This window comes from Neophocaena asiaeorientalis, unplaced genomic scaffold, assembly GCF_003031525.2.
Source record: "Neophocaena asiaeorientalis asiaeorientalis breed wild unplaced genomic scaffold, Neophocaena_asiaeorientalis_V1.1 scaffold59, whole genome shotgun sequence".
Classification (NCBI taxonomy): domain Eukaryota; kingdom Metazoa; phylum Chordata; class Mammalia; order Artiodactyla; family Phocoenidae; genus Neophocaena; species Neophocaena asiaeorientalis.
Window position 1 is genome coordinate 15,272,755 of NW_020174268.1, and position 24,821 is coordinate 15,297,575.

The 24,821-nt window shown below is 36.5% G+C and overlaps 1 protein-coding gene across 2 annotated transcripts in view; it reads left to right on the forward strand.

Annotated features, from left to right (window-relative positions):
- Positions 1–24,821, forward strand: part of N4BP2L2 (NEDD4 binding protein 2 like 2) — a 77,130-nt gene that overhangs the window by 12,249 nt on the left and 40,060 nt on the right. For both annotated transcript variants that reach the window (XR_003004578.1, XM_024755362.1), the window contains exons 4-7: positions 516–604; positions 990–1,066; positions 3,912–4,055; positions 6,493–6,594. Coding sequence is in view for 1 of the 2 variants with exons in the window: in XM_024755362.1 (XP_024611130.1) it covers positions 516–604; positions 990–1,066; positions 3,912–4,055; positions 6,493–6,594 (412 nt within the window). In the remaining variant the exon portion in view is untranslated. The remainder of the gene's footprint in view (positions 1–515; positions 605–989; positions 1,067–3,911; positions 4,056–6,492; positions 6,595–24,821) is intronic.

Genomic DNA, 24,821 nt, shown 5'->3' on the forward strand with positions numbered 1-24,821 from the left:
ACAGAAGACAACTTTTAGTGTCTTAGTAACTCTTCCCACATCTTTATATTTTGACCAAAATAAGATCAGACTTACATGTTATCTTATAAATTGCCATTTTCTTTTAATAGTCTCCATCTTCCCATGTCAATAAATGTTTTCCTCTTTTCATACTCAGACCATATTCAAATGTAACTTGTTCCTACATTTTCTGTAAATGAAAGCTCTAGACTGAAGTCTTTATTAGCTGTTAAGTTCAACAAAATATTTACCCCAAAATGTCCTTTACAGCTAGTTTGTCAAAACCAGCATCTGGTCTGGAGAATATACATTGCATGTGTTTATGTCTCTTAATTCCATTTAATATAGAAGAGTGCTTTTATTTTCATGGCTCTAACTCAAAAGATTACACGGTTTTGGTTTTAAGTACAGGGATGTAGGAAATATCTTAATGAATGTTTAAATTTTATTTTGAGTATTTTTATCTAATAGTTCCATTTTTTGCTTTTGTTTTTTAAATTTATTTTTTATTTCAGCAAAACAAGCTATCAATCAGGGGAGATCTCCAGTTATAATAGACAACACTAATACACAAGCTTGGGAAATGAAACCATATGTGGAAATGGTAAATATGAGATATGAGAGAGTTTTTATATTATCAATTTTTTCATATTCTGAAATTTTGGTTACATTGATCTTTATTACTAAAACACTTGTCCTTGTTCTCTGAAGAGGTGTGTTCATTTGCTTAGTTTTTTTAAAAATTGGGAATGGTGCTTATTAAGCAATATGTTTATCTTGTTAGTTTTGCCTGGACTTGAGGATAGTAATTGGAATTTGTCCATTAAGTGGTCTTAAAATATTTATAAACTGTATTATTTTAAAAGTAAAACTTTTCTTGGTTGAGCAAATTTAGAAGTATTGTCTAAGTGAAATTTATATCTGTCTGCCATCTTTTTACTTTAAGACGTATTCCCTGGGTTTTTGTTTTCTTCCTTTCTTTTGTGTAGGCCATAGGAAAAGGATACAGAGTAGAGTTTCATGAACCTGAAACTTGGTGGAAATTTGATCCTGAAGAATTAGAAAAGTAAGGCACTCAAAAAATTTGTAATCCCTTATCTTTTTTTTCTCCTTTACATGGTCAATTTCTTTACTAGCTTTTGCTTGTTATATCTTTGGTACCTGTGAATAGGGACTACTACTACTCACTTTCTGTTAAGAGGAACATTGACTTAAATGCAAGGTGTTTGAGGATCTTTGCACTGCTAAATTTCATTAAATATTCCTTGTTAAGTGTGTTTGTTATTTTTCTTACGTGAATTTCTGCATTGTTTCCCAATTTGTTGAATGCTAATGGAGATCTGGAAAACTGAGAGAAAAGTTAGGACTTTTCCCTCTGCTTTTTAGCTAGGCCACTTCTCTGCATTGCCTTTCCAACTTCATCTCCTTCCCATTTTAGATCCCATCACCCTTTCACCTGGTGCTTTTATCTCTCCCCTTTTCCCATCTTTACTGCTACGATCCATTATCCCATACCCAAGATTCTGGGAATCAATGTGTTTTGGAATTCAGATTTTTTTTTTTTAATTTTAGAAAGGAAGTATATAGTGCATATACCTAATTGTAACACTCCTAGCAGAGTTTGGGGCAGTATGGTATATAATCAGACATCTTAATATTTCTGCAGCAGATCACGAATGGTCAGTCTAAGTAGAAAGTAAAGATTCTACATTGTTTAATGTTAATTCTGAGTAGATCATGCTGCCAAATGAGTACAGGTGTGGTTAGACTTTGCTGCTACATGAGTCAACAGAAAACTGAATTTTTAGAGCATTTTAGATTTCAGGATTTGTGGTGAGAGATTGTAGACTTGTATTACATTCAACCCTGCTCTTCCATTTGTCTTTACCTTCATCCCTTTCCCCTAGTTTTCCTGACTATGACTCGTTTTTCTTTCTTCATTTTCACTCGGACACAACCCCCTTTTGGAAACAACTTTAAGATGTAATTCACATACCTTACAATTTACCCATTAAAAGTGTACAATTCAGTGGTTTTCAGTGTATTCACAGAGTTGTATGACCATCACCTCTCTTTGTAAAACCATTTTTTCCTCCCACCTCAGTTTGCCCTCTTCTAGCTTAAAACTGTTATTCTGTGTATGGTGTTCAACTAATTTAATTCTTCCCCCTTGCCTTTCATTCCTTTTGTACCTTTGAATTTTTATTCCTTTGGTTACCTTTCTTTCCTTTTCTGACTTGCATGCCAGATCAAATTTATGAAGAGTTAAACTGATAAATATTATTAATACCTGGTATTGTTTGCCTGCCTCTGTGTATATTGCACCTCAGGTAGAAGAGAATTTAAAAACTAAAGATATTTGGGTTATGCTGAATAAATGAATTATTGAAATTGTTATACAGTTAGGCTTTATTTACATTTGAGACTGTTGAAATGTATTACAATTCTTAATATAAATTAACTTTACAAAATAAAGTAAGTTTAACTGATATCTAGTATAGTTTGACAGATTTTTTTTGTAAAGAATTGGTTGAATCATCAATTTTGACTTCTTGTGGGTTTCTATAGCTTGGCCAGTTTCAACCTTGACCTCAGATCTCTCTTTTTCTCTCTCTTTTTTATTTTTCAATCTTCTATTTTTTCTCTCTCTTGCTTTCTCTTCTCATCTTTAACCTAAACATCAGTAGTTTTGAAAACTAAACATTTATGTCTTTTTTCTGGAAAAATGAGTTAGTTTTAGTAAATCTAGAACTATAACATTAAATATAAAATATGTTCTGTGTGTTTTGCCATGTCCAAGTCAAGTTACAGAAAACTACAAGTATAGAATACATTGTAAAAATTTCTTTCAGGGTCAAGAATAATTTTTAAACCACTTTTTGTTATCATAATTAAACTCGCAGAAAAGTACATAAAATATAAATATGTAGCTTAACAAATTTCTTATAAAACAGATATTCATTTAACCATTACCCATGTCATGAGAGCATTACCAGCACTTTAGAAGTTTTTTGAGTTCCTTTTCCCAGTAACAATTCCGTAATTCCCTGGTAATTACTTACTTGCTTTTCCTTAAAGCTTTTTTTTTTTTTTTTAAATATCCTTTGCTTTAGCATCATGGTTTAATTTTTTCTCAAACTTTATATAAATAGAATTACAGTATATATTCATTATATCTAGTTTCTTTCACTCAACATTACATTTGTGAGATATGTACAAATTGTATCTGGGGCTTCCCTGGTGGCGCAGTGGTTGAGTGTCCGCCTGCCGATGCAGGGGACACGAGTTCGTGCCCCAGTCCGGGAAGATCCCACATGCAGCGGAGCGGCTGGGCCCGTGAGCCATGGCCGCTGAGCCTGCGCGTCTGGAGCCTGTGCTCCACAACGGGAGAGGCTACAACAGTGAGAGGCCCGCGTACCGCAAAAAAAAAAAAAAAAAAAAAAAAAAAATTGTATCTGTAATAATATAGTTTGGTATCAATAATAATTTTTTAGTAACGCAAGTGTGCTAAAATAACTTTTAAAAGTGATATATATTTTATATTGATTTTTGTCAGTCCTGGAAGCCCACTCAATTCTTCTATAATTTTCAAAACAGTATCTCATAATTTTTTACTCTGTTGTTTAAAAAGAGGGGAAGATTAACTCAGTGGTTCTGTGAATCAGTAGTTAGTTCTGTGTGAAGAAGGTGTAATTAGTTAACATTTTGCTATGATTTATGGGATCTTTAAGCCTTTTTAAGATATTGTTTAAACCTGAGAGAGCCTTTTTTTTTAATGTGAGGTGTATCTTCTGGTATTTATTTGCAAAATGTTATTTGAAATCTGTACTCTATTACTCTAAAACAGTTTAATCTCTAAGCCTACACATTCTAAAAGAAAAAAGAATTAAAATCCTTTTCTTTTTTGGTAGGAGGAATAAACATGGTGTTTCTCGAAAGAAGATTGCTCAGATGTTGGATCGTTATGAATATCAAATGTCCATCTCTATTGTAATGAATTCAGTGGAACCGCCACACAAAAGCACACAAAGACCTCCTTCACAGGGGAGACAGAGGTGGGGAGGCTCTCTAGGCTCACATAATGAAGTCTGTGTTACAAATAATCATTAAGTTGGTTATTTTCAGCTAACACATTTGTTGCGTGCCCTTGAAAAAAAAATTAGAGAGCCTGTCTTGAAGTTTAAGTAGTTTCAAATTTAAAAAAAGACTACTTTGCCTCACAAAAGATGTTCCCAGCAAGTTGTTTAAATTCTAAAGTGTAAATAAAAATTATATAAAATTGTATTTTAAATGTTTTTATAATCTTTTGTTGTAATACCTTTGTTTATTATGAAGATACCTGAGTAGAGTGGGTAGGAACCAGAATGTTTTTCTGTAATTGAATTTTAAACTAATTTTATCTTTTGTAGATAATGTCAGACAGTTTTATAGTTCATACCGAAATTCAACTTTTCATAAAACTTTAGTATTTTTCCTTGACTATCTTAAATATATAAGAAATACTAACTTGTTATAGGCACCTTAGTTGATTCCTCTATTCATTATACAGGTAAAATTATGTTTCTGCAAATTCATCTGTGTGAAAAAGTGTTTCTAAGCTATAACTAGCATATCCCTTATTTAAAACAAAATTCTCTATCAAATACCACACAGTAAGTGTATCAGTCACCTGGGGTGTTTTCTCCGTAATATACGTTTCATCACCCTTCTTCTTAAGCCATCTCCTATCTCCCCAAACCCTTGATTCTGGAATGCATAAACAGGGCAATCACTGTATAGTTTGCAAAAGCTCTTCAGGCTGTTTTGATAGTATATCACTTTTCTCTATTTAAATTAAAACAGTGTAATTCTAATATAAAAAATACTTTAGACAGTTCCTTAGCATTAGTTGTAGGAAGATGTGTCCCATAGGATATTTTACTTCTCCAGGTTTTAGTTTTTCTGTAGAGACAACTGTGTATCTCACTGGATAGTTTTTGTTGGATTGTGTTCTATCACTTAAAATTTTTAAATTGAGATGGGATTCATTTCAGAGATCTTGCAATTCATCCTAACTTTGCTTTGATTTATCCATTTTTAGGAAAAAATGGAGCTAATTACAACTACTTTAAAAAATTTTTATGTTTTACATGATCATAGTTTGTCCTTTAAGTTTTCTTTCTCCTAAACCAGCCCATTCCTAATCCCATAATCTTTCTTTTTTTTTTCTTTAATTTTTATTTTATGTCAGAGTATAGTTGATTAACAATGATGTGTTAGTTACAGGTGTAGAGCAAAGTGGTGAATCCCATAATCTTTCTTCCAATGTTGTTTTAAAACCTTTGGTGTTTTTTCAGCTGTAAATGTTCTCTCCCATCTTTATATTACTTTTTAACTAATATTAAATTATTAAGTGATATTAAGTTGCAAGACTCAAAGCTAAATATTAGTACTCAGCAAGGTCTTTATTGCATTACCTTTAGTGAGATAAGAATATGATTTCTATTTATTTGTACTAACAGTGCTGTTTACATTTAAATGGGTATTACCATGCTTTATTTTGTGTAACACATATGTATGTTTGTATATATTTGTTCATCCTAACTAAATATGATGTAGTAGGAATATGCTAACTCATGTTTCTGTGTCAATGTATATATATTTATTTATATCAATACATACACACATTTCCATTATTCACTATTTTCATATATTTTTTTGTTTCAGAGTAGTACTTCTTAGTATTTGGGCTTACTTTTCCCAGCATTTTATTATGTAAATTGACATTTTGAAATAGTAAAGGATTTAATTTTGTGACAGGTAGGTATATACTGTGTGTCCCTTTCCCTTTGTCCTTCTAAAACTTTACTCAGAAATAATAGTACTGTAAATCTATAGTATTTGAACAGTAGCCAGTTTATTTCAAGGATGTAGAGAATTGCCTTCGGAAGATACAGATTATGAGGAAACATGTTCATGATAGTAAGTCTAAAATAAATTTCCAGATTTTATTACAGATTCAACTTATCCCCTAGTACTTCTGAATAGTAAATAATCATGCAGAGATTGTTAATCATTGCTGATTATTTTTTAAAATTATAAATGCTTATTGAGGCAGGGAAATTAACATTCTGGAAGACTTTTTTTTTCTTCTTTTTTTGCCGCACTGTGTGGCATGTGGGATCTCAGTTCCCTGATCAGGGATTGAGCCCGCGCCCCTTGCCTTGGAAGCATGGAGTCTTAACCAGTGGATCACCAGGGAAGTCCCTAATGTTTTTTTTTTTTTTTTAAGACAAAGTAAATTAAAAGTTCCCCCAAGTATTGTGGCTAATTTTATTGTATTTTTTGAACAATAACAGAATAGAGGAATGAATATGCAATAAAAGATACCAGAATCACTATTATAAGTCATTGCTTGATGTTAAAAATCTGAAAAAATATGAAATTTACCAAGTCAGGATTTTTCATCAAAATCTTTTCTTCTATTCAGATATATTCTTTTTTTAAATTTAGGTATATTCTTAATGGAATAGTTCCCCCAGCTGCTACCTGCCATTCTGAGTTGGTCTCCATCACAAAGAATAAAATGGGCATTACTCATCATATTCAACTAAGGTGAACATTTTAGTTAAACAGAATATATTGATAGCTTCTAGTTTGGTTCAGAAAGATTAACTTGTTTTTTCATAGGCTTTCATAACTTGTTTTTTCATAGCCTTGTTTTTTCATAGACGTGAAAAATCACTTCTTTTTGATAAGTAAATTTATAGTTTTCTATATGTCATAATACTGCTAATAAAAATATTTGTGTGGTAATTAAGTTGAACTTTTGATACTGCTTTTTACATTGATAATCTTTCAGTATTCACCTTTCTGAAAAAAAATGTTAGCTTTTTAATATTTTAATGTCTGTTTTAAAGTAAGATTGTTTACAAAAGATTAGGTTGTATTTTGTTGGTGGTATGATAGGGTGGATTTAACCATTTGAAGTTTGCTTATCTCTTGCCTAATTAATATAGGTTATGAAATTTTCCAGTTTTTATATATTGGTGAGTTTTGAAAGAGTTCATGATTTCAAAGGATATAAAATATTTATTTTGACCATAATTGAGTTTTTGTTATTGTAGAAATGTCTGGTTTTCTGAGCCTGGTTTTCTAAGTATTTATAAAGAAAATTGGTGGTGTCCTCTGAAGAAATGCATTTGTTCGTGTATTATATTAGTATTGGGTTGGGCAAAAAGTTCGTTCCGGTTTTTCTGGGATAGCTTACAGAAAAACCGGAACGATCTTTTTGGCCAACCCAGTACCTTGACCAGATAGGTTTACTAGCCTTTATTGAAGTTTTACGTAGTATTGTAACATGAATGCAATAACTGAGAATTCAGTTATTAGGGCTGGAGTGTTTTTGTGTGTGTTTGTCTGCAACCCATATAAATAGAGTAATGCCTCTTAGTCTGGAATCATGACAAAGTATTACTTAGTTTTGTTACAATGAGCATTCAGAATAAATGTTTGGTGGCAGCAGAACAGCAGATCCAGTTAGCTGTTTATAGAGTTAAATTTTGTAGATTACAATTTATAAATAATTTTTTCTCATTACAATTGTTTGCTGTAATTTTTGTGAAAGGAGAGGGATTAATGGGTATATTCTTTGGTGATGGTTGTCTTTCTTTACAATTTAAATAAGATTGGCATACCAATTTTTATTTTATTTTTTGAATTAAGGTATTATTAAAACAATTGGTTTCCCTGTATGTATGCCAGATTTTCTCCTTAAAATATCCTTAGGATTGCAGGAAGTAGTATTAAGTTCATTGAAATAGATTCTGAAAGAGGAGTAACTTGGTGATTGTCTTGTGTGTCTTTTTTATTCCTTTTTTTTTTTTACTTTGCTAAGCAGCATTTAAATAATTCAGTTGATTCAAATTGCCAAGGTCTCAAGTCTAAAAAATACTCAATTTTGCATGGTTTGTAAATTTCAGAGCAAACCTTGAAAAGTTTATAATTATGATTTTTGCAACTAAAATCAGAAAACTTGTAATAGAATGGTTATACTTTACATTCAATATCTTTATGTAGACTGCACTGAATGGCATACTTTTTGTCATAGAATATACATGTGTGTAAACTCAATTTTGAATGTATCTCCTATGGAAACTCTTAATACATTGTTGCTGTCAAATTATGCACAGGAACAAGGGGAAAGAGTAGCAAAAAAAACTCTGAAAAGAGAGCCTCAAGAGTAAATAGTTATTTTTGAAGCTAGGACTGTGTTTGGAGAGTTCTGACTTTTTGGTATCTTTAATAGAAGTTTATTTTAGTCATTTAAATTAGAAATAATCTTTTTCTTTCCTTTCCTCCTAACAAATTTTGTTAAGCCATACTGCGACCCCTAATCTTAGAACTAGACACAATCACATTAACAAGCAGGTGAATGACTGAAGACTTCATCGGGGAGTGTTGTCTAGTTGTTAATATTCCCATATTGTTTTTTAAATCGAACTGTTTGTAAATTAATGGGAAGATTGAGAGATTTTGAGATGACCTATTGGGCTTTTTGCCTCTCAACTTTATTGGTAACTAAGGGGAAAAAAGTTAAAATAGTTAAAATTATGTTCAAGTTCAGTACAGTCCATTAAAATACACTTTATTTGGATTTTTTTTTTTTTGCAGTTTCAACTGTATTCTCAGATAGGACGTGTAAAATTAAAGTTGTACCCTACAACTAGTAATTACAATAATTGCACAGCTTTGTTAGTGTCTCTTCAGTTGTAATTCTGGACTCTTCAGTTTTTTTAGTATATCAAAATGAAAGAAAATTTGATTTGGGGGAGGTTTGTGGGTTCTTTCTCTTCTTTTATTCTTCTTTCTTTTTTATTCTTTCTTAATAGTATTAGAAATCATGTTGCTTTCTTGTTTCTATCACTCTTTTCCTGTACATGTTTTCTTTTTCTTATGTGCATTTTCTGTTCAGCTATCCTCATGTTAACTTCATAACATTTTTAACGAAGATGATGGGATGGTAAGTTACTGTCAAAAATGGTGATAACTTTTTTCCCTCCTGTGTTCCACTGAACTCATGTTTCCTTATGAACCTTATTTAATCATGTTAAACTTATAGGTCACAGCTTTGCAGTTTCCTGACCCTATGGTATAGGTAGAACTTTGATATGAAAATACTTGGAAAGATTTATATAGATTTTTAGTCTATCAGTGTTACTCATTGCTTAGGAATCCCATAAACATGGCGTAGTACTTGGATGTATGTTTTTGAGGAAAAATTCTTTTACAATACTCAAGCCTCATGCTGATCGACTAGTTGATAAATAGTAGTTGGAAATTCACTGTTATGGAATTCACTGTTATGTCATGATTCTCTAATCTGCCATTCTTAAAGAACTGAATGCTTTTGAAGGAAAGCTGATAGCTAATTTGAGTTCAGCTTTTACAAGTGATTCTTCATTTCTCCAGTGCTGCTACAACGAGGAATAGGAATTTAACAGCAACAAGCCTTAATTTAATAATACTTATTTAAGTAGCTGCCATTTAGTTAATGCCTGTCAATGCCAGGCCCTATTCTAAATGTGATATATTATAGTTTCTAATTTTTTTATAACGACTGTACAGTCTCAAATTTTTTATAAAGAGGAAACAAAAACTAACACAGTTTAAGCAATTTATCCTATGAACATAATATCTCTAGGGAGCAATGTTAACTGGGATTCAAATATAGTTCAGACATATTCCTCACCATATCCCATTTTATCTTTTAAACCACATTTTATCTTTGGTTAAGTTATTATTAATTTAGGGTGTTTTTTTTTTTTCAAGGTAGGAAAGAAATTCCACTGGAGAGTTGAGTGCATCTTTATGGTACCTTTGAATTTATAGGGTTAGAGGTATGTTGACTTACTAGTGAAGCTGAGTGAAGAAATCTGTAAGTGGCCATTTATTTAGAATGTTTAATTGAAGTCAAGATTGAAAGCTAGGATGTCATTTACCGTATAAACGTTTTCTATAAAATATACATTGATAATTGATAATCATATTTCAGCAACATCTTTTCAATTGAAGTTTTACATATGCTGTTGTGCTTTAATGTCTACCTTTTATTTTAATATCTCCTGATTTTAATTAGCACTTGAAATGTGTAGTATTCAGTGAATGGATTGTTAAATAATATAAGCTGTTTGTTTTGATGATTAATTTTGAGGCAGTATTTCCTAAACAGATCAACACTATTTGTAAGTGGTCTTAGTGTATTTTTCTTTTAATGTCCACATATTACTTAAGTGTGCTAGCAGTAGCTGTTATGGAAATTACATCAGTTTTCTGATTTTCTGAAGAATTAAGGATTTTTTCCTTTTGTAATAATTAGCATCCTTTCTCTTTTATTTTAAATTAATTTTCTAAAATTAAAGAACAGTAAAGGAGCCAGTTACTTAAGTTTGCTGTATAAATAAAATATTGAATTAATTCGATTCTGCAAGGAAAACCTTTAAGTACAGAATGAAGAATTCTTACTGTTGACTATTTGCCTTATTTTGTTTTAGTTAACGTAATAGAAAGGCTGGATCTTGTTTGGTTTTTCTTAATTCCTTGAGAAATTAAAATTCCTAGTTTGTGGCTTTTTTCATTATTGTTTCTAAATGTGAAATCAGAGGTGGAATTTTTGTTAGAATGGGGAAGAAATACATTGATTTCATAAGTAGATTAAGATAGATTTTGGTTCACAAAACTGGAAAGCAGTACGTCATGGGATTGAGATTATTGGAATAGTGTATAATGTAACACTGGCAAAGATGTGGTTAAAATATTTCATTTTGAATATAAGTAAATTGGAGTATTTACAGGAAACGTGTTAGGAGGCCTGGGCTAGACATTTTGAATTAATTAAAAAGTAGTGAGAAAAAAAATTTTTTTTTAATTCTGGGGAATGATAGGAAAGAAATTGTTAAAGCTAGAAGACTGGTGGTCTCAAAAGTGATATTTCTCCCTCCCCATCTTCCCTTTGCTGTGTAAAGACTAGTAGAGCCCAGGTATTACATTAAGAAAGATTATCTTGTACCCTTAAGGGCCATGAAAGCATGGTCTTCCTTGTCTTGTGTTTGGAGCTTTGTCCTTTAATGAGTCCATAAATATTTGTTGAATATTAGTCCTAGTCTTCTCCTGAGAATAGTCAACAACCTCTTGAAATTAAGGACCCATTCATCTAAATAGAGCAACTTTATAGGGCAGTTTGTAATTTAGCAAACATGGAAATATAGAGTGTGAATTAGTTGTGTTTGATACTTGCTAGGAGAGAGAGTGTCCAGGCAGAGAGGAAGGCTTATCCATTTAACTTGTAGCTAACACCATCGGAGACTTGTTTTGAGGTTTTTGAACCTCACTAGTAGTCCTTAGAATTGTTGTTTATGATCAAAAAATTAAATACTAGAATACAGATAAGTAGAGCAACCTTGAGACTTTTGATTTTCTATTTCTTTTAGGGTCATTTAGAGCTTATTTTCTTATTTTTTGCTTTAATACTTCTATTCTTACTCTTAACTTTCCCCATGAGATTTCATCATTTCTCACGTGGACGTAGTAGTCTCCCCACTTTTATCTTTGCCACCCTATAATTTTATCCACAGAATAACTAGAGAAAACTATAATTAAATAAATTTTTTTTTACCATAAATTATATCCCTCCCAGGGACTTCCCTGGTGGTGCAGTGGTTAAGAATCCGCCTGCCAATGCAGGAGTCATGGGTTCGAGCCCTGGTCCGGGAAGATCCCACATGCTGCGGAGCACCTAAGCCCGTGCGCCACAACTACTGAGCCTGCGCTTTAGAGCCCGCGAGCCACAACTGCTGAGCCTACGTGCCACAACTACTGAAGCCCGTGCGCCTAGAGCCCATGCTCTGCAACAAGAGAAGCCACTGCAATGAGAAGCCCGTGCACTGCAACTAAGAGCAGACCCCGCTCGCCGCAACTAGAGAAAGCCCGTGCACAGCAACAAAGACCCAACGCAGCCAAAAAATAAATAAATTTATTAAAAAAAAAATTACATCCCTCCCTGCTTAATTAAACTATACGTGATCTGGCCCTTGGCTTCTTCCCTGACCCTGTCTTGTACCCCTCTCCTCTTCATTTACTACATTTCATCTATACTGGTCTTTTTGTCTGTTCTTCAGATATGCTAAGCTTATTCTTGCTTTAAGTGCTAGCTGTTTTTTTTGCTCTGTATTTTTTCTGTTCTTCCTATGCCTAGCATAGTTCTCAACATTCAGGTTTCACCTCACATGTCACCTCCACAGAGAACCTTCCCTGACTATTCCAATCTAAAATAAAGTAACCCCATCCCTGTCACTCTGTTACATTGTCCTGTTTTGTTTTCATCATAGTAGCTAAAGTTATCTTTTTTAATACTGATTTGTTGGGAGTCTTTTGAAGTAGAATATAAGTTCCATGAGAACCTGTTTATTTTGTTCTTAGCTCTATCCACAGAACCTAAAGCAGTGCCTGTAATACTGTAGGAGCTAAAAAATATGGACTGAATGATTTTATACCCATTGCTTCTATTAATAGTATTACTCCCCAAATGTGTTTTCTTCTTAAAGCTGTCCTCTGCTCTCCAGCCTATATACTTAACTGCCTACCTGACTTTTCTACTTTTAAGCCTGAAAAGTTGAACCTGTGATCTTCTCTCTTGTCTATGGAACTCCAGGATTTTTTTTTGCATAGCAAATGCATCTACCATCTATCTATTTTTGCATACCAGATACTTGAGTCTTCTTTGATCCCTTCTTTCCCCCTTCATATTATCCATCAACTGGGGTCTTTGAATTTTGCCACTTAATTACCTCTTGAATCTCTCCATTTTTGACTGCCATCTTTCTAGTTTGAATTATCATCTCTTCCTGAGACTGGGGTCCTCACATCAGTACTTGCTCTGTTCTAGACCTTTTTCTCCACAATCTAACAAGACTGAAGTATAATGTACATATTAAAGAGTGCTTAAATTATAAGTGTATATAGCTCAACAAATATTCATGAAGTGAACATATCCATGTAACCAGAATCCTGCTCAAGAAGTAGAACTTTACCAGCAAATTAGAAACCCTCAGTGCCCCCTCCTTTCCAAAGTGATCTTTGTAAAAGGAAAATATGATCATGCATAAAACCTTTCAGGTGCTTCCCATTGCTGTTAGAATAAAGACCAAAAACCATAATGTGGTTGATGTGGCCCCTGCTTTCCTATCCAACCTCATGTTTTGTTACTCTTCCTACTTTCTGTTTTCCAGCCTTACTGGCCACCTCTCAGTTCCTTGAATGTGCTGTTTGTTCCTTCTTCCTGGAAAGTTCTGTGTGCACACACCCCTTCCATACTCATCCTTCAGATTTGAGCTCTTCAAGGAAACCCAAATTTTTGGACATAGCAGGCTTGGTGAGGTCCAAAATATATATTATATGCTCTCATGTACTTTTTCTTTATTAATTTGTATGAGTGTATGATTATTTCCCCCCCATTTTTAAGCACCATGTGTCAGAGGTTGTTACCATTGTATGGTCATCAGCACAATGAAAAAGCAGTATTCAGTATTCATACAACAAGTGAATATGGGTAGTCTCAGCTTATTCTGGGCTGAATTGTGTTCCCTCAAAATTTCATGTGTTGAAATCCTAACCCCCAGTATTTATGATGTGACTATTGTTAGGATATAGGACCTTTAAAGAGGTAATTAAGGTAAAATGAGGTCATGTGATTGAACCCTAACCCAATATGATGGTGTCCTTACAAGAAGAGGTGATTAGGACACACACAAAAAGGGAAGACCTTGTGACAACACTGGATGAAGACAGCCATCTACAAGCCAGAGAGAGAGGCTTTTGAAGAAACCTACCCTGCTGACATCTTGATCTTGGACTTCTAACCTCCAGAATTGTGAGAAAGTTAATTTCTGTTGTTTAAGCCACCCAGAATGTGATACTTTGTAGCTTTGGCAAACACAGATTTTGGTACTGGGAAGTGGGATGCTACTCTAACAAATACCTAAAAATGAAAAAGTGGCTTTAGAACTGGGTATGGTAGAGGCTGGAAGAGATTTGAGCTTCATGTTAGAAAAAGCCAAGGTTGCCTTCAGTGGTTGTAGATAGAAATATGGACGTTAAAGGTGATTCTGGTGAGGGTTCTGGGGCGGTCAGTAAGGCTTCTGTCACTTTAGAGATAGACCTATATGATCATGAACAGAGTTTGGTAGAAATATGAAAAGGGTGCTTCTGGTAAGGTCTCAGATGGAAATGAGCATGTTATTGGAAACTGGAGGAAAGGCAGTCATGTTATAAAGTGGCAAAAAACTTGGCTAAATCGTGTTTCAGAGGTTTGTGGAAAATAGAACTGGTAAGTGATAAATTTGGATATTTAACTGAGATTTCTAGGCAAAGTGTTAAAGGCATGGCCTGGTTTCTCCTTGCAACTTATAGTAAAATGCAAGAGGACGGAGATAATTGAAGAAAGAATCGTTAAGCAAAATGGAACCAGAAACTTGAAGATTTGGCAGTTCTCAGCCTATGCATGTTGCAAAAAATTAGAAAGTATGTTCTGGAGACAACATCAAGGCAGTTGCTAGACAACCATTTGCTAAAGGGCGTATGGGCATGTGACTTACGGATTCATTAAACTAATAACTCAGCAAGACCAGAGATGGGGATATGGCAGCAGAAACACTGCCAGCTTGCACTGAAAGAGACAGGACAGGATGATGAAGGAAGGCTGTCAGACTTCTGAGATTCTACAAGACAAGTCACTAGAGCTATCTGTGGTGATCTGGCGTAAGCATATGTTGTCCTCCAAGAAAAGAATAGAATGACCCTGAAGGCAATTCAGAGGTTGGCAGGGTTGCCATTGCCACCATGGGATCAGAGCCCCAAGCCTGAGGGAGTGAGGCTACCACCTTGGTCAGCCTGGAAGGCAGGGCCTCTAGCCCAGTGGGCCCAGAGAACACAGCATGGAGCCAAAGATTATTATTTATTATTAAAGATTATTCTTCAGCCTTAAAATATAATGGAATTTGCCTTTTTGTAAACTTGCTTGGGACCCATCATCCCTTCTTTCTGATTTTTCCCTTTTGGAATGGGAATGCCTATCCCACCATTATATTTTGAAAGCAGGTAAGTTGTCTAGAGTCACAGGTTCACAGCTGGAGAGGAATTTTGCCTCAGGATGAATCATATCTCAAGTTCACCCATACCTGGTTTAAATGGTATTTAGATAAGATTTTTGGACTTGATGCTAGAATGGGTGAAGACTTTGCAGGCTGTTGGAATGGGGTGAATGTATTTTGCATGTAAGAAGGACATTAATTGGGGGGCGCAGGAGAGTGGAGTGTTAATGGGCTGAATTATGTCTCCTCAAAATTTGTATGTTGAGGTCCTAACCCTCAGTACCTCAGAATGTAACTGTATTTGAAGATAGCACCTTTAACGAGGTAATTAAGATCTTATGGATGGACTCTAATCCAATATGACTGGTGTCCTTATAAGAAGAGAAGATTAGGACACAGACATACACAAAGGGAAGACCTATGAAGACACTGGCGGAAGAAGACCATCTACCAGCCAAGGAGAGATGCCTTAGAAGAAACCAACGCTGCAGACACCTTGACCTCAGACTTCTAGAATTGTGAGAAAATAAACTTGTTTAAGCCACCCCGTCTGTACTTTGTCACAGCCCTAGGAAACTAATACGCAGCTATGATACTAGCTAGTTGAGAGGGACTTGTGAGCCATTTCCTTCTCTCTTCTGCAGTTCCTTTATGTGTAAAATGAGGGCATTTGACTGGATCAGTGGTTCTTAATTTTTAATTTAATTCAAAGCTTTCTGAAAATGGAATGTGTTTCATTAAGAAATGTATAGTGGGTCGCCTGACACTGTGAGTTGTTCACAGCGCAACCGAGTTCCGTGTTTCAGACTATACCTTTGAGGTACCTCAGATTGTCATGAAGAGCAGAAACCACTTTTAGTAGAGCACAGAGTGTTATTTTATTTTTATTATTATTATTTTTTGGTTGCGCCAGGTCTTGGTTCCAGGAGGTGGGCTCCTTAGTTGTGGCACACGAACTCTTAGTTACGGCATGCATGTGGGATCTAGTTCCCTGACCAGGGATCAAACCCTGGCCCCCTGCATTGGAGTGCAGAGTCTTATCCACTGCGCCACCAGGGAAGTCCCTAGAGCACAGAATTTTAAATTCCAGAATTTGAAGAAAAGTTGTAGTTCTTGCAACTTGGGCAAGTCACTTAATTTTCTGAAACTTTTCCCTGTAATTAAATGAGAATACCTTCTCAACCGATAACAGGGTTATTGGATGGATTAAGTGAGCTGAGTAGGTTAGAATTTCAGCTGAAGTAACTCATGTGCTGGCCTTGAAATTCTGTTATTTTGTCTGCCTTTTGATGATTTCACCTCTTTATACACTAGGGATGGGCAGAGAAGGAAACACCAACTGGTTGATTTTTATACTAGTTAGAAATGCTAGGAGAGATCTAGAAGGATAAAGCTTGATTTTTTGGTTATTAAATTTATCAGAGATACTCATATTCCTTATTAGCATAAGCAGTCAGGAGTTAAGCTGTGTAATAGCTCAAAACAATTTGTGATAATGCATGTGCCCTTTTGTCATGAGCACTGACACTGTTTTTTCACCTGAGTGGTATGGGCTGTTGGTATGATCAAGTCAATTTGATATTCTCATTTTTACTGACAAATTTGGTATGATTAGTTTCACAGAGCAGACCACACGAACCCATTTCTTTAAAAGAAAAAACTTTTTTTTTTGTTTTAACGTCAGGTGTAATAAAAGTAAGGAGCCTTTCCCCACCACTCTTGGTTTTCACAAAAATATTTTTCCTCTTGTTTTTCATCATGACTTCTGTGTAATGTTCACGTGACAGTATGATATCAGCTTACCTGTAGTTATGTGACACTGTTAGATAATTGCACCTTAGGCTTCTATGAAATGAGTCATTCAAGATGGGAACATCAGTTTAAGTGGATGTCAGCTTTCTATTTTTGTAGTAGTTAGGGAAGTGACAGAGTTATCACAAGATTCAGTAGAAAAAGGGGAAGAAGGCGTATGGTGGAGGGTCAGAGAAGTAGTTTGTAATATTTTAAAGTATAATTACTAGTGTCTCATCAGTTTATTTTATTTTAATAAATTTATTTAATTTTGGCTGTGTTGGGTCTTCGTTGCTGCGCACAGGCTTTCTCTAGTTGCGGCGAGCAGGGGCTACTGTTCGTTGCGGTGCGCGGGCTCCTCATTGCGGTGGCTTCTCGTTGTGGAGCACAGGCTCTAGGTGAACAGGCTTCAGTAGTTGTGGCTCGCGGACTCTAGAACGCAGGCTCAGTAGTTGTGGCGCACGGGCTTATTTGCTCTGGGGCATGTGGGATCTTCCCGGACCAGGGCCCGAACCCATGTACCCTGCATTGACAGGCAGACTCATAACCACTGCGCCACCAGGGAAGCCCTGTTTATTATTTTAAGTGATAGTATTCTAAATTTTTAATAACATTCTTCTTGAATCACTTCTTAGATTATTTTTTACTCTTACAGTGACGTAGAAGAAATTATTATATTTAAAAACAACTTAACTATAGAAGAATGAGGTTCTCTGGAGGCACTATAGATAGCAGTCAATGGAGAAAGGAAATAAGAAGAAAAAGCAGCTAATCAGGTTTTAATTGGTTAAATAATTGGCTGTTGAGACTTTCTAAGTAAGGTGTTGATAAACTGCTGTGGTGTGGAAGTAATGTGGAAGGTTCAAGAAATGGTGTTTGGTCATATGAATTCTCCCCTTACAGGAGCTGCATTAGACCTGCTGAAGGCACAGAGCCCATAGTAGGTCTCCAGGACAGAAATTCAGGTGAGCATCTTGCCCAGGGCAGTTAAAAAGAGCCATAGTAGGTCTTAACTAAAAGTCTCAGAAAACACCAGAGATTCTGCTGAGGACACAATATATTCAGTCCACAAATATAAAAGAAAAACATAGTAAACTGGGAGACAAAAAGAGTCAGGGGCCAGGATCTGAAATGGAACTGAGTAAATAAGGTTAGGTACATACAGGGATGTTACTAGGCCATTGCCATGAGTGGTATGGAAATACTAGAGGCTTGCTTTACTGGTTGTTACACTGTATCATTTCTTGGTGGGGGATGGACTGATTTTAAGGTACAATATTGTACTAAAAGGTTCCTGTTTGCCTTTCCTACCTTGAACAAAAGTTTTATCTTGATTGTTCTTGAAAGGTGTAGAGATGGAGGCGGGAGGTCGGGATTGGGAGGGGAGAGAGTAGGCTTGGGAAAATTCCCACAATTTACTATGGCTCTTTATCTTAGGTTGTCAGGGCTTGGCCAAAGTATAAAGTAGAGGACTGGAGTTCTTGGAGGCCAAGAATAGTGTGAAATACCTGATGGGTATAAATTGGAATTGAGGCTTGATAGTATTGATTTGAATAGGCCCATGAAGAAGTCTTCTAGCATTTGGCAGTCATGAGAACATGGAAAGCATGGAAAATAAATAGGGCTTTCTCCCTGAATTGTCTTGCCTAGTGTATATCAGAATGATATATGTTCTTCCTAAGGACATCAGATGTATCTTGACTCTTAGGACAATCTACAGAGATATATAGTAGAAGTACTCAGTGCAGTGAGAAAATAGCAGGTGTAAGCTGTAGTTACTAGGAATGGAATGGTGTTTTCTGATTGGAGGAATGTGGTTGAGAAATGTGAACCAGTAGTGAGAAGGGGCAGTAAACATTTCTGCATGAATGTGTAGCAGTGGCGTTACTTTTCCACTGTTCATTTACTAGATTGGTAGTCAGTAAGTGAAATGTGGAGGACGAGGTTCAGGGAAGAGTGGGATTTAGTAGGGGAGAAATAGTATGGGGAAAAGGCCTGTAGGCAGTAGTAACTGAATGGTCAAAGTCCCAGAGGAAGGAAACAGTAATGGATTTATTCATGCATGTATATATTCATTCAGCAGTGTTTCATGAGTGCTTACTATGTGCCAGACATTGTTTTAGGTGATAGAGATAGATCAGTGTGTAAAACAAAAAACCTCTGCCCTCCTGGCATCAGGGTAGGGAAGCAGACTAAATCAATAAACAGGTATCTAGTCAGTCAGATGATAAGTGCTATGGACAAATTTAAGCAGCATAAATGGGACAGGGAGGGTGGGGCTTAGTGGAATGGGTACCACTTTACCTGAAGTGATCAATAAAGGCCTAACTGATAAGGTAACATTTGAGCAGAGACTTGAAGAAAGTGAGAGAGTGAATTAGCAAAGAGAGAAGTGAGGATGGAGCATTCAAGACCAAGGATCCTGTGCTTGGTGTGATTAAGGAATAGTAGGATGTCCATTTGCCTGGAGCTAAGTGAGCAAAGGGCAGAGAGAAGAGAGAGTCAAAGAGAAAGAAGGAACCAGATAATATGGGCCTTGTAAACTATTGAAGGAATATAGGCCTTTACTCTGCTTGAGATGGGAAGCTGTTGGAGAGTTTTGAGCAAGGGATGACATGATCTGACTTGGGTTTTAAGATGCACAGTCAGTTCTGACTGCTGTCTTGAGAATCACTTTAGAGGACAAGAATGGAAGCAGGGACTAATTAGATGGCTCTTGGAATAATCCAAGTGAGAGGTGATTGTGACCTCAACCAGAGGATAAAGGTAGAGGTAGTGAGAATTGGTTGAAGCTAGAGCTGGCAGGATTTGCTGAATAGATCAAATAATGAGTATGAGAGAGAAAGATAGAGTTACAGTTTACTAAGATATAATGTAGGAGGAGCACATTTAGAAGGGAAAACAGGTGTTTAGTTTTGGACATGTTAAGTTAAAGGTGCATTCTGGATATCTGAATGGAGATGTAGAATATGTAGTGTGTTCAGAGTTCATGGGAGAGGTCTGGGATGGAAATACAAATTTGGATGTGGGTGGGAAAGCAGGCTTTTCATTGTTGGAGGAGCATAAAATTTGGTGTATAGTGTAATGGGAGATAACTCCAGACACCAGCACTTTTCAATCTTGTCCACATTATGACACACACAGAAAACAGAATCTGTAGAATTTGCTGGAGTAAATGGACCAGGCTACTCTTCCCAAGGCTTCTGGTCCTGGGGCTCGGGAACTCCACCTGCCACAGGCTCCATTTAGTAGTCTTAATCTGTCACCTGTTCGAGGCGTTGCCAAGCACACTAGTTAGAAAGCTCTACTCTAGAGAAGGGCCCAGGAGACTCTGAAAACACAATGTTAATGAACTAAGACTTTATCTTGCAGAGAATGGGGATCCCCGAAGAGATTTTAGCAGAAGTATGACGTAGTTATATTTGTTTTAATAGGTGTTTTTCAAACTGTTTGTGGTGAAAGATGAGTTTTTAAAAATTTTCCAATGCGCTGCAGTCTGATACTTTAGTAACATATAATAAAAAAGTGAATTACTAGAAAAAATTTAATGTAAGTCAAATATTTTATAATTAAATTCAACAGATATAAAAATTATTCTCAGATACCTATAAAAGCTACTTAGTTTCTGTACTCTGTTGCAGACTGGTTGCAAACCACTCATGGACTGGAATCAGTATGGATAACACTTTTGAGTAGCATTGTTTGGAATGGAACAGTCTTGACAATGAGAGTAGTAATAGAAGGAAACATCTTTGGACATCTTATCAGTTAGTTGGAAGGCCATCAAACATTTTGTGGTGTTTGTTGAATAGTGACCTAAGGTTGCCTAACTGGACAACAGTTAGGCAGAGGCATGAAGCTTACTGGTGGGGCTTACTCTACTGATAAGTGCCCCTGTCCACTCTAGTGTAGTCTCCTCCGTTTCTCCCCCCAGCATTCTGCTCTTTGGGAGTCAGTCTGGAGTGACCCTGGTGTTGGTCAAGTGTAGCTTATGTTTAACCATCTCTTAATTTATAGAATTTGATTATTTGTTTTAGTTTCAGTGGTGACCAGAAGGTTACAAAGATTAGGTGGAACATCTCTCAGGGTAGAGTGAGCTTTGTTATTGCTTGGTTTTCCAGATCATGTGACAGAATCGGCTGGGTCATTTTAGCTGTCCGATATATAGGTTGTAAGAAACTAAAAACTTTGGAGCAAGGGAGCCTCTCTGAATTGACTAAAATGAAAGATGAGTGGAATGGTTAGCCCTTCTGCACTGTTAGTGCATGAAGCTACCCTTGTTCTGATAGAGCCAGTTTTCCTTGTTTTGCTGTTTTTCTTTTTGTTCCCCTACTAAAAGCACCAGCATTTATCAGGGAAAAATAGGGGTTCTCCTAAACTCATGTTGCATTTTTCTTTCTGTATTGTGGAAGACCTGACCTGCACTCTGGAAGTGAATACACCTATCCGACAGGGATGTAAGATCACCAAGTATGTTATTTAGTCAAGCTTTTTTTTTTTTTCTTGATTAAAAAAGGGCTTGTTTGTCTGTAATAAGCACAAGTCCACTTCAATTTGTATGGACTCCTCACCACACCCTTACTTAACCCTGCCTCCTTTAAGTTGGGCTGGCCTGTCCAAGTCTTGGGCAAGAAGAGTGAGAAGTCACTATCAGGTTAGAACCCATATTCTTAAGGTAGCTGATAAATTCAAGAGTTGTTGTCCTTGGAATACACTCTGAGATGAGAGGTCATTGCAGAACGGCTCTTGAATGTGCAGTCAGAATTTGAGGAATTTAGTGGCATGTCAGACCCACCCCTTGGCACAGTCAACAAGTGTCTTTGTCTTCCTCCCCAGGGCTGAGTCTCAGATATGTCAGAAGGGTGGGCAAAAAGCAGAGGTAGCCTGGTTGCATAGGCCTTTTTGCAGGGGTAATGTGCAAATTATGTAATAGTTGTTGTGGTGGGCCAGTCAGCTAGCTGGCACATTTGCTGTCTTCCTAGCTGTCTCAGTCAAAACCCTGCAGAAGCTGCAGTTCCCACAAGTAACCAGATGAGGGCAACTCTGGGGAATCGATGGTGAGTGGTCACAGCCTTTTGGTCAAGGGCTCAGAAGAGCTCCACCAGATGTTTGCTTGCTGGGGTGTCATTGCCACTACTACTGATAGCTCATCTGCCACTGTGTTCCAAGCCAGCTCTGGCAGAGGGGACATGAAGGAACAGGAGCTGGCTGGCTGATTGCTGAGGTGGCTAATGGCAGGTCTGTTCCTTGTCAAGACCCATTTGAGTTTCCCAGGGGTAGGAAAGGCAGGCAAAGCACAGGCTAGCCCTTGGGAGTCCCTGAAGAGAGCCAATGGCAGTGTTCAAAAGGCACGATTTGGGGGGAGTTAATTACATATGCACCAACCAGTCATAACTGAGACCGGTTACTATGCTAGAGAGGAAACCTATGGGTCCTTTTGGGTGCCAAGTCCTTAACCTGTTACTTGGTGGTCAGTGGGAGGTGGCAGGGAGGGTCTGGAGAAGGGGTTGGACTATGAATTAGGAGGGAGCTCAGGGTACTATATGCTAAATGTCGCAGAAGAATTTAAGTATTTTAACAAACTGTGTGTGGCCACAGAAGCACACTGACTGATTACTTCAGCCCTTTGAGGTCTGAGACTCATGGCAATTTTTACAAGTATAAGAAAATTGTACGGTTTCTCCAGTTTTCCTTTAATTCTCCTCTGGGATAGGTAAAGTCTCAGACTGAAACAAGAGTGCCAAGTATTAGGTCAGTAGCACTTTTCTCAGCTCTGCTATTTGCTGGCATTGGTTGGAGACTAGAATTTGCACCCCTACTTTCCTGGATACAAGGAGTAGAGTGTGGCGTCTCACTTGTACACGTTGAATTAGTGGTAGATGTGTCTCTGTGGCTGCCCATTTTAGGGACAAGTCTGAAAATTTGTGTGGGGAGGTGAGAGCAAATAGATTTGGTTGAGGTTCTGGTCAGACAGGTTAGTGATAGACCACAGCTAAGGCAGGATATTCTTCTCAAGGAAGCCAGGAGTGGAAAAATGCAGAAGGAGTGTTCAAGCCAACGTCTTTGGAGAACTTGGAAGACCAATTTCATTCATTGTTTCCAAGGCTGAAGAGCTTGGGAGTCCTAGAAGGGAATGTGAGAAAAGCCACAGAGAGAGGAAAATTCCAAAACCATCATAGCACACAGTACATAGAATCTCTGGCATCCTTTTCAACTACTTAATACTTTGAAGTGTTGGGTATGTATATGTATAAAGGTACAAGCTCCAAGCCTTTATATTGATGAATGTAGAGATGGTGTGACACATCTTTCTGTATGTAGTTGACATTTATATAGAAAATTAATAGAAATTATGCAGAAAATGAGACAAATACTGTACCTGGAAATCTAAGATATGTATGTAGGAAACAGATGAGAAAGTATCACTGATAATTATTCTGATAGGATTAAAGGAGAAGGAGAATGCTGTGGAGACTTCAAGCAGTAAGAAATTGGGCAGGGTAGGTTTGAGTACATTAGAGATGGCTGATTGGGTGTGAGAAGGGTTAAAACACATTGCTTCTAAGTATAACAAAACAGCTACAAAGATAGCGTAGTGAATAGAATACTACAGTCACTATCAAGAAATTAGAATCATTGTTTTCATACTACAGTTTTGTTTTGTTTTGGCTGAACCCCAAGGCATGTGGGATCTCAGTTCCCCGACCAAGGATCGAACCCCCCTCGCACCCTCCAGTGGAAGCACAGAGTCTTAACCACTGGACTGCCAGGGAAGTTCCTCATACTACAGTTTTGTGACCCTTTACAAGTTGCTGTCCCAGTTCATGACTCAAATATTACATATAAAGATAAATGTCTCTTTGTTTTCTCATGAATACTGTGAATATTAATGAGATGCTATTTATGGCATACTGTGGATTCTGCAAAAAATAACAAACATTATACATATTTTTGGCAGAATATTTAACATGTTTTTAAAAATGGGTTGTTAGGGCTAAAAGGGATTTATAGGACATCTAGCTCAAATCTCACATTTTATGAAAGAGGAAATTAAGGTCCTAGGAGGTGAAATAACTTACCACCTAAATTCAGTGGAAAAACTAGAACTAGCATCCAGCACTCCTGGCTTTCAGTCATTTCTTTCCTTTACCAAAAATCATCCCAGTAAGTATTTATGGTGACTAATATTAGCTTGTAATGTTTCAGTTTATCAGTAAGTGAATCCTTGGCAGTTGCAAATTGGCTACCCAGAAAAATTCACAGAGATTCTAAGGCGGTTATATGAAAGTTGGTTTCCTACTGAATTTATATATCAAAAACGGCATAAAGCATCATTGAAGATAGGCTCAGTTTTAGGACTTGCTTGACTACATTTAACATTTTAATAAGAAACCTTGACAAGAGACTTTGCTGTAATTTGGGGGTAGGGATTGGGCACTTACCGAACTCAGCAATGCTTGGCATCTGAGTTCTTTGTAAACTATTTTGTTGAATGATTGTAGGGATATTGGCTGATAATAAAAGCCTAAGTAAGACCCAGGTCATGTACCAATTTAAAACATGAATGTACTGTACATAGGTAAGGTTTTCCTCACTTTTACGCACCCTAAAGTTAACCCAGTTCTACATGCGCAACACAGTGATGCACAGGATAGAGAAGTGAAAACTGAATCAAAGAAGTCAAGCTGTATGCTGCCTGGAAGTCAATCATCTCTTTAAAAAAATCCAGAAGTCTACAGAAGAGTGGCATTGTCTGACCTTTATGGCCGTAGACTTGAACCCACTTACAGATTCAACTTCTTAGACAGTTTCTCCTTTGGAACATAATACTAAATGGAAAAAATAAAGTCATTGGTGAGGTACAGGAATGCAGCCAACCAATCACAAAGGTTGTACAGTCTGCAA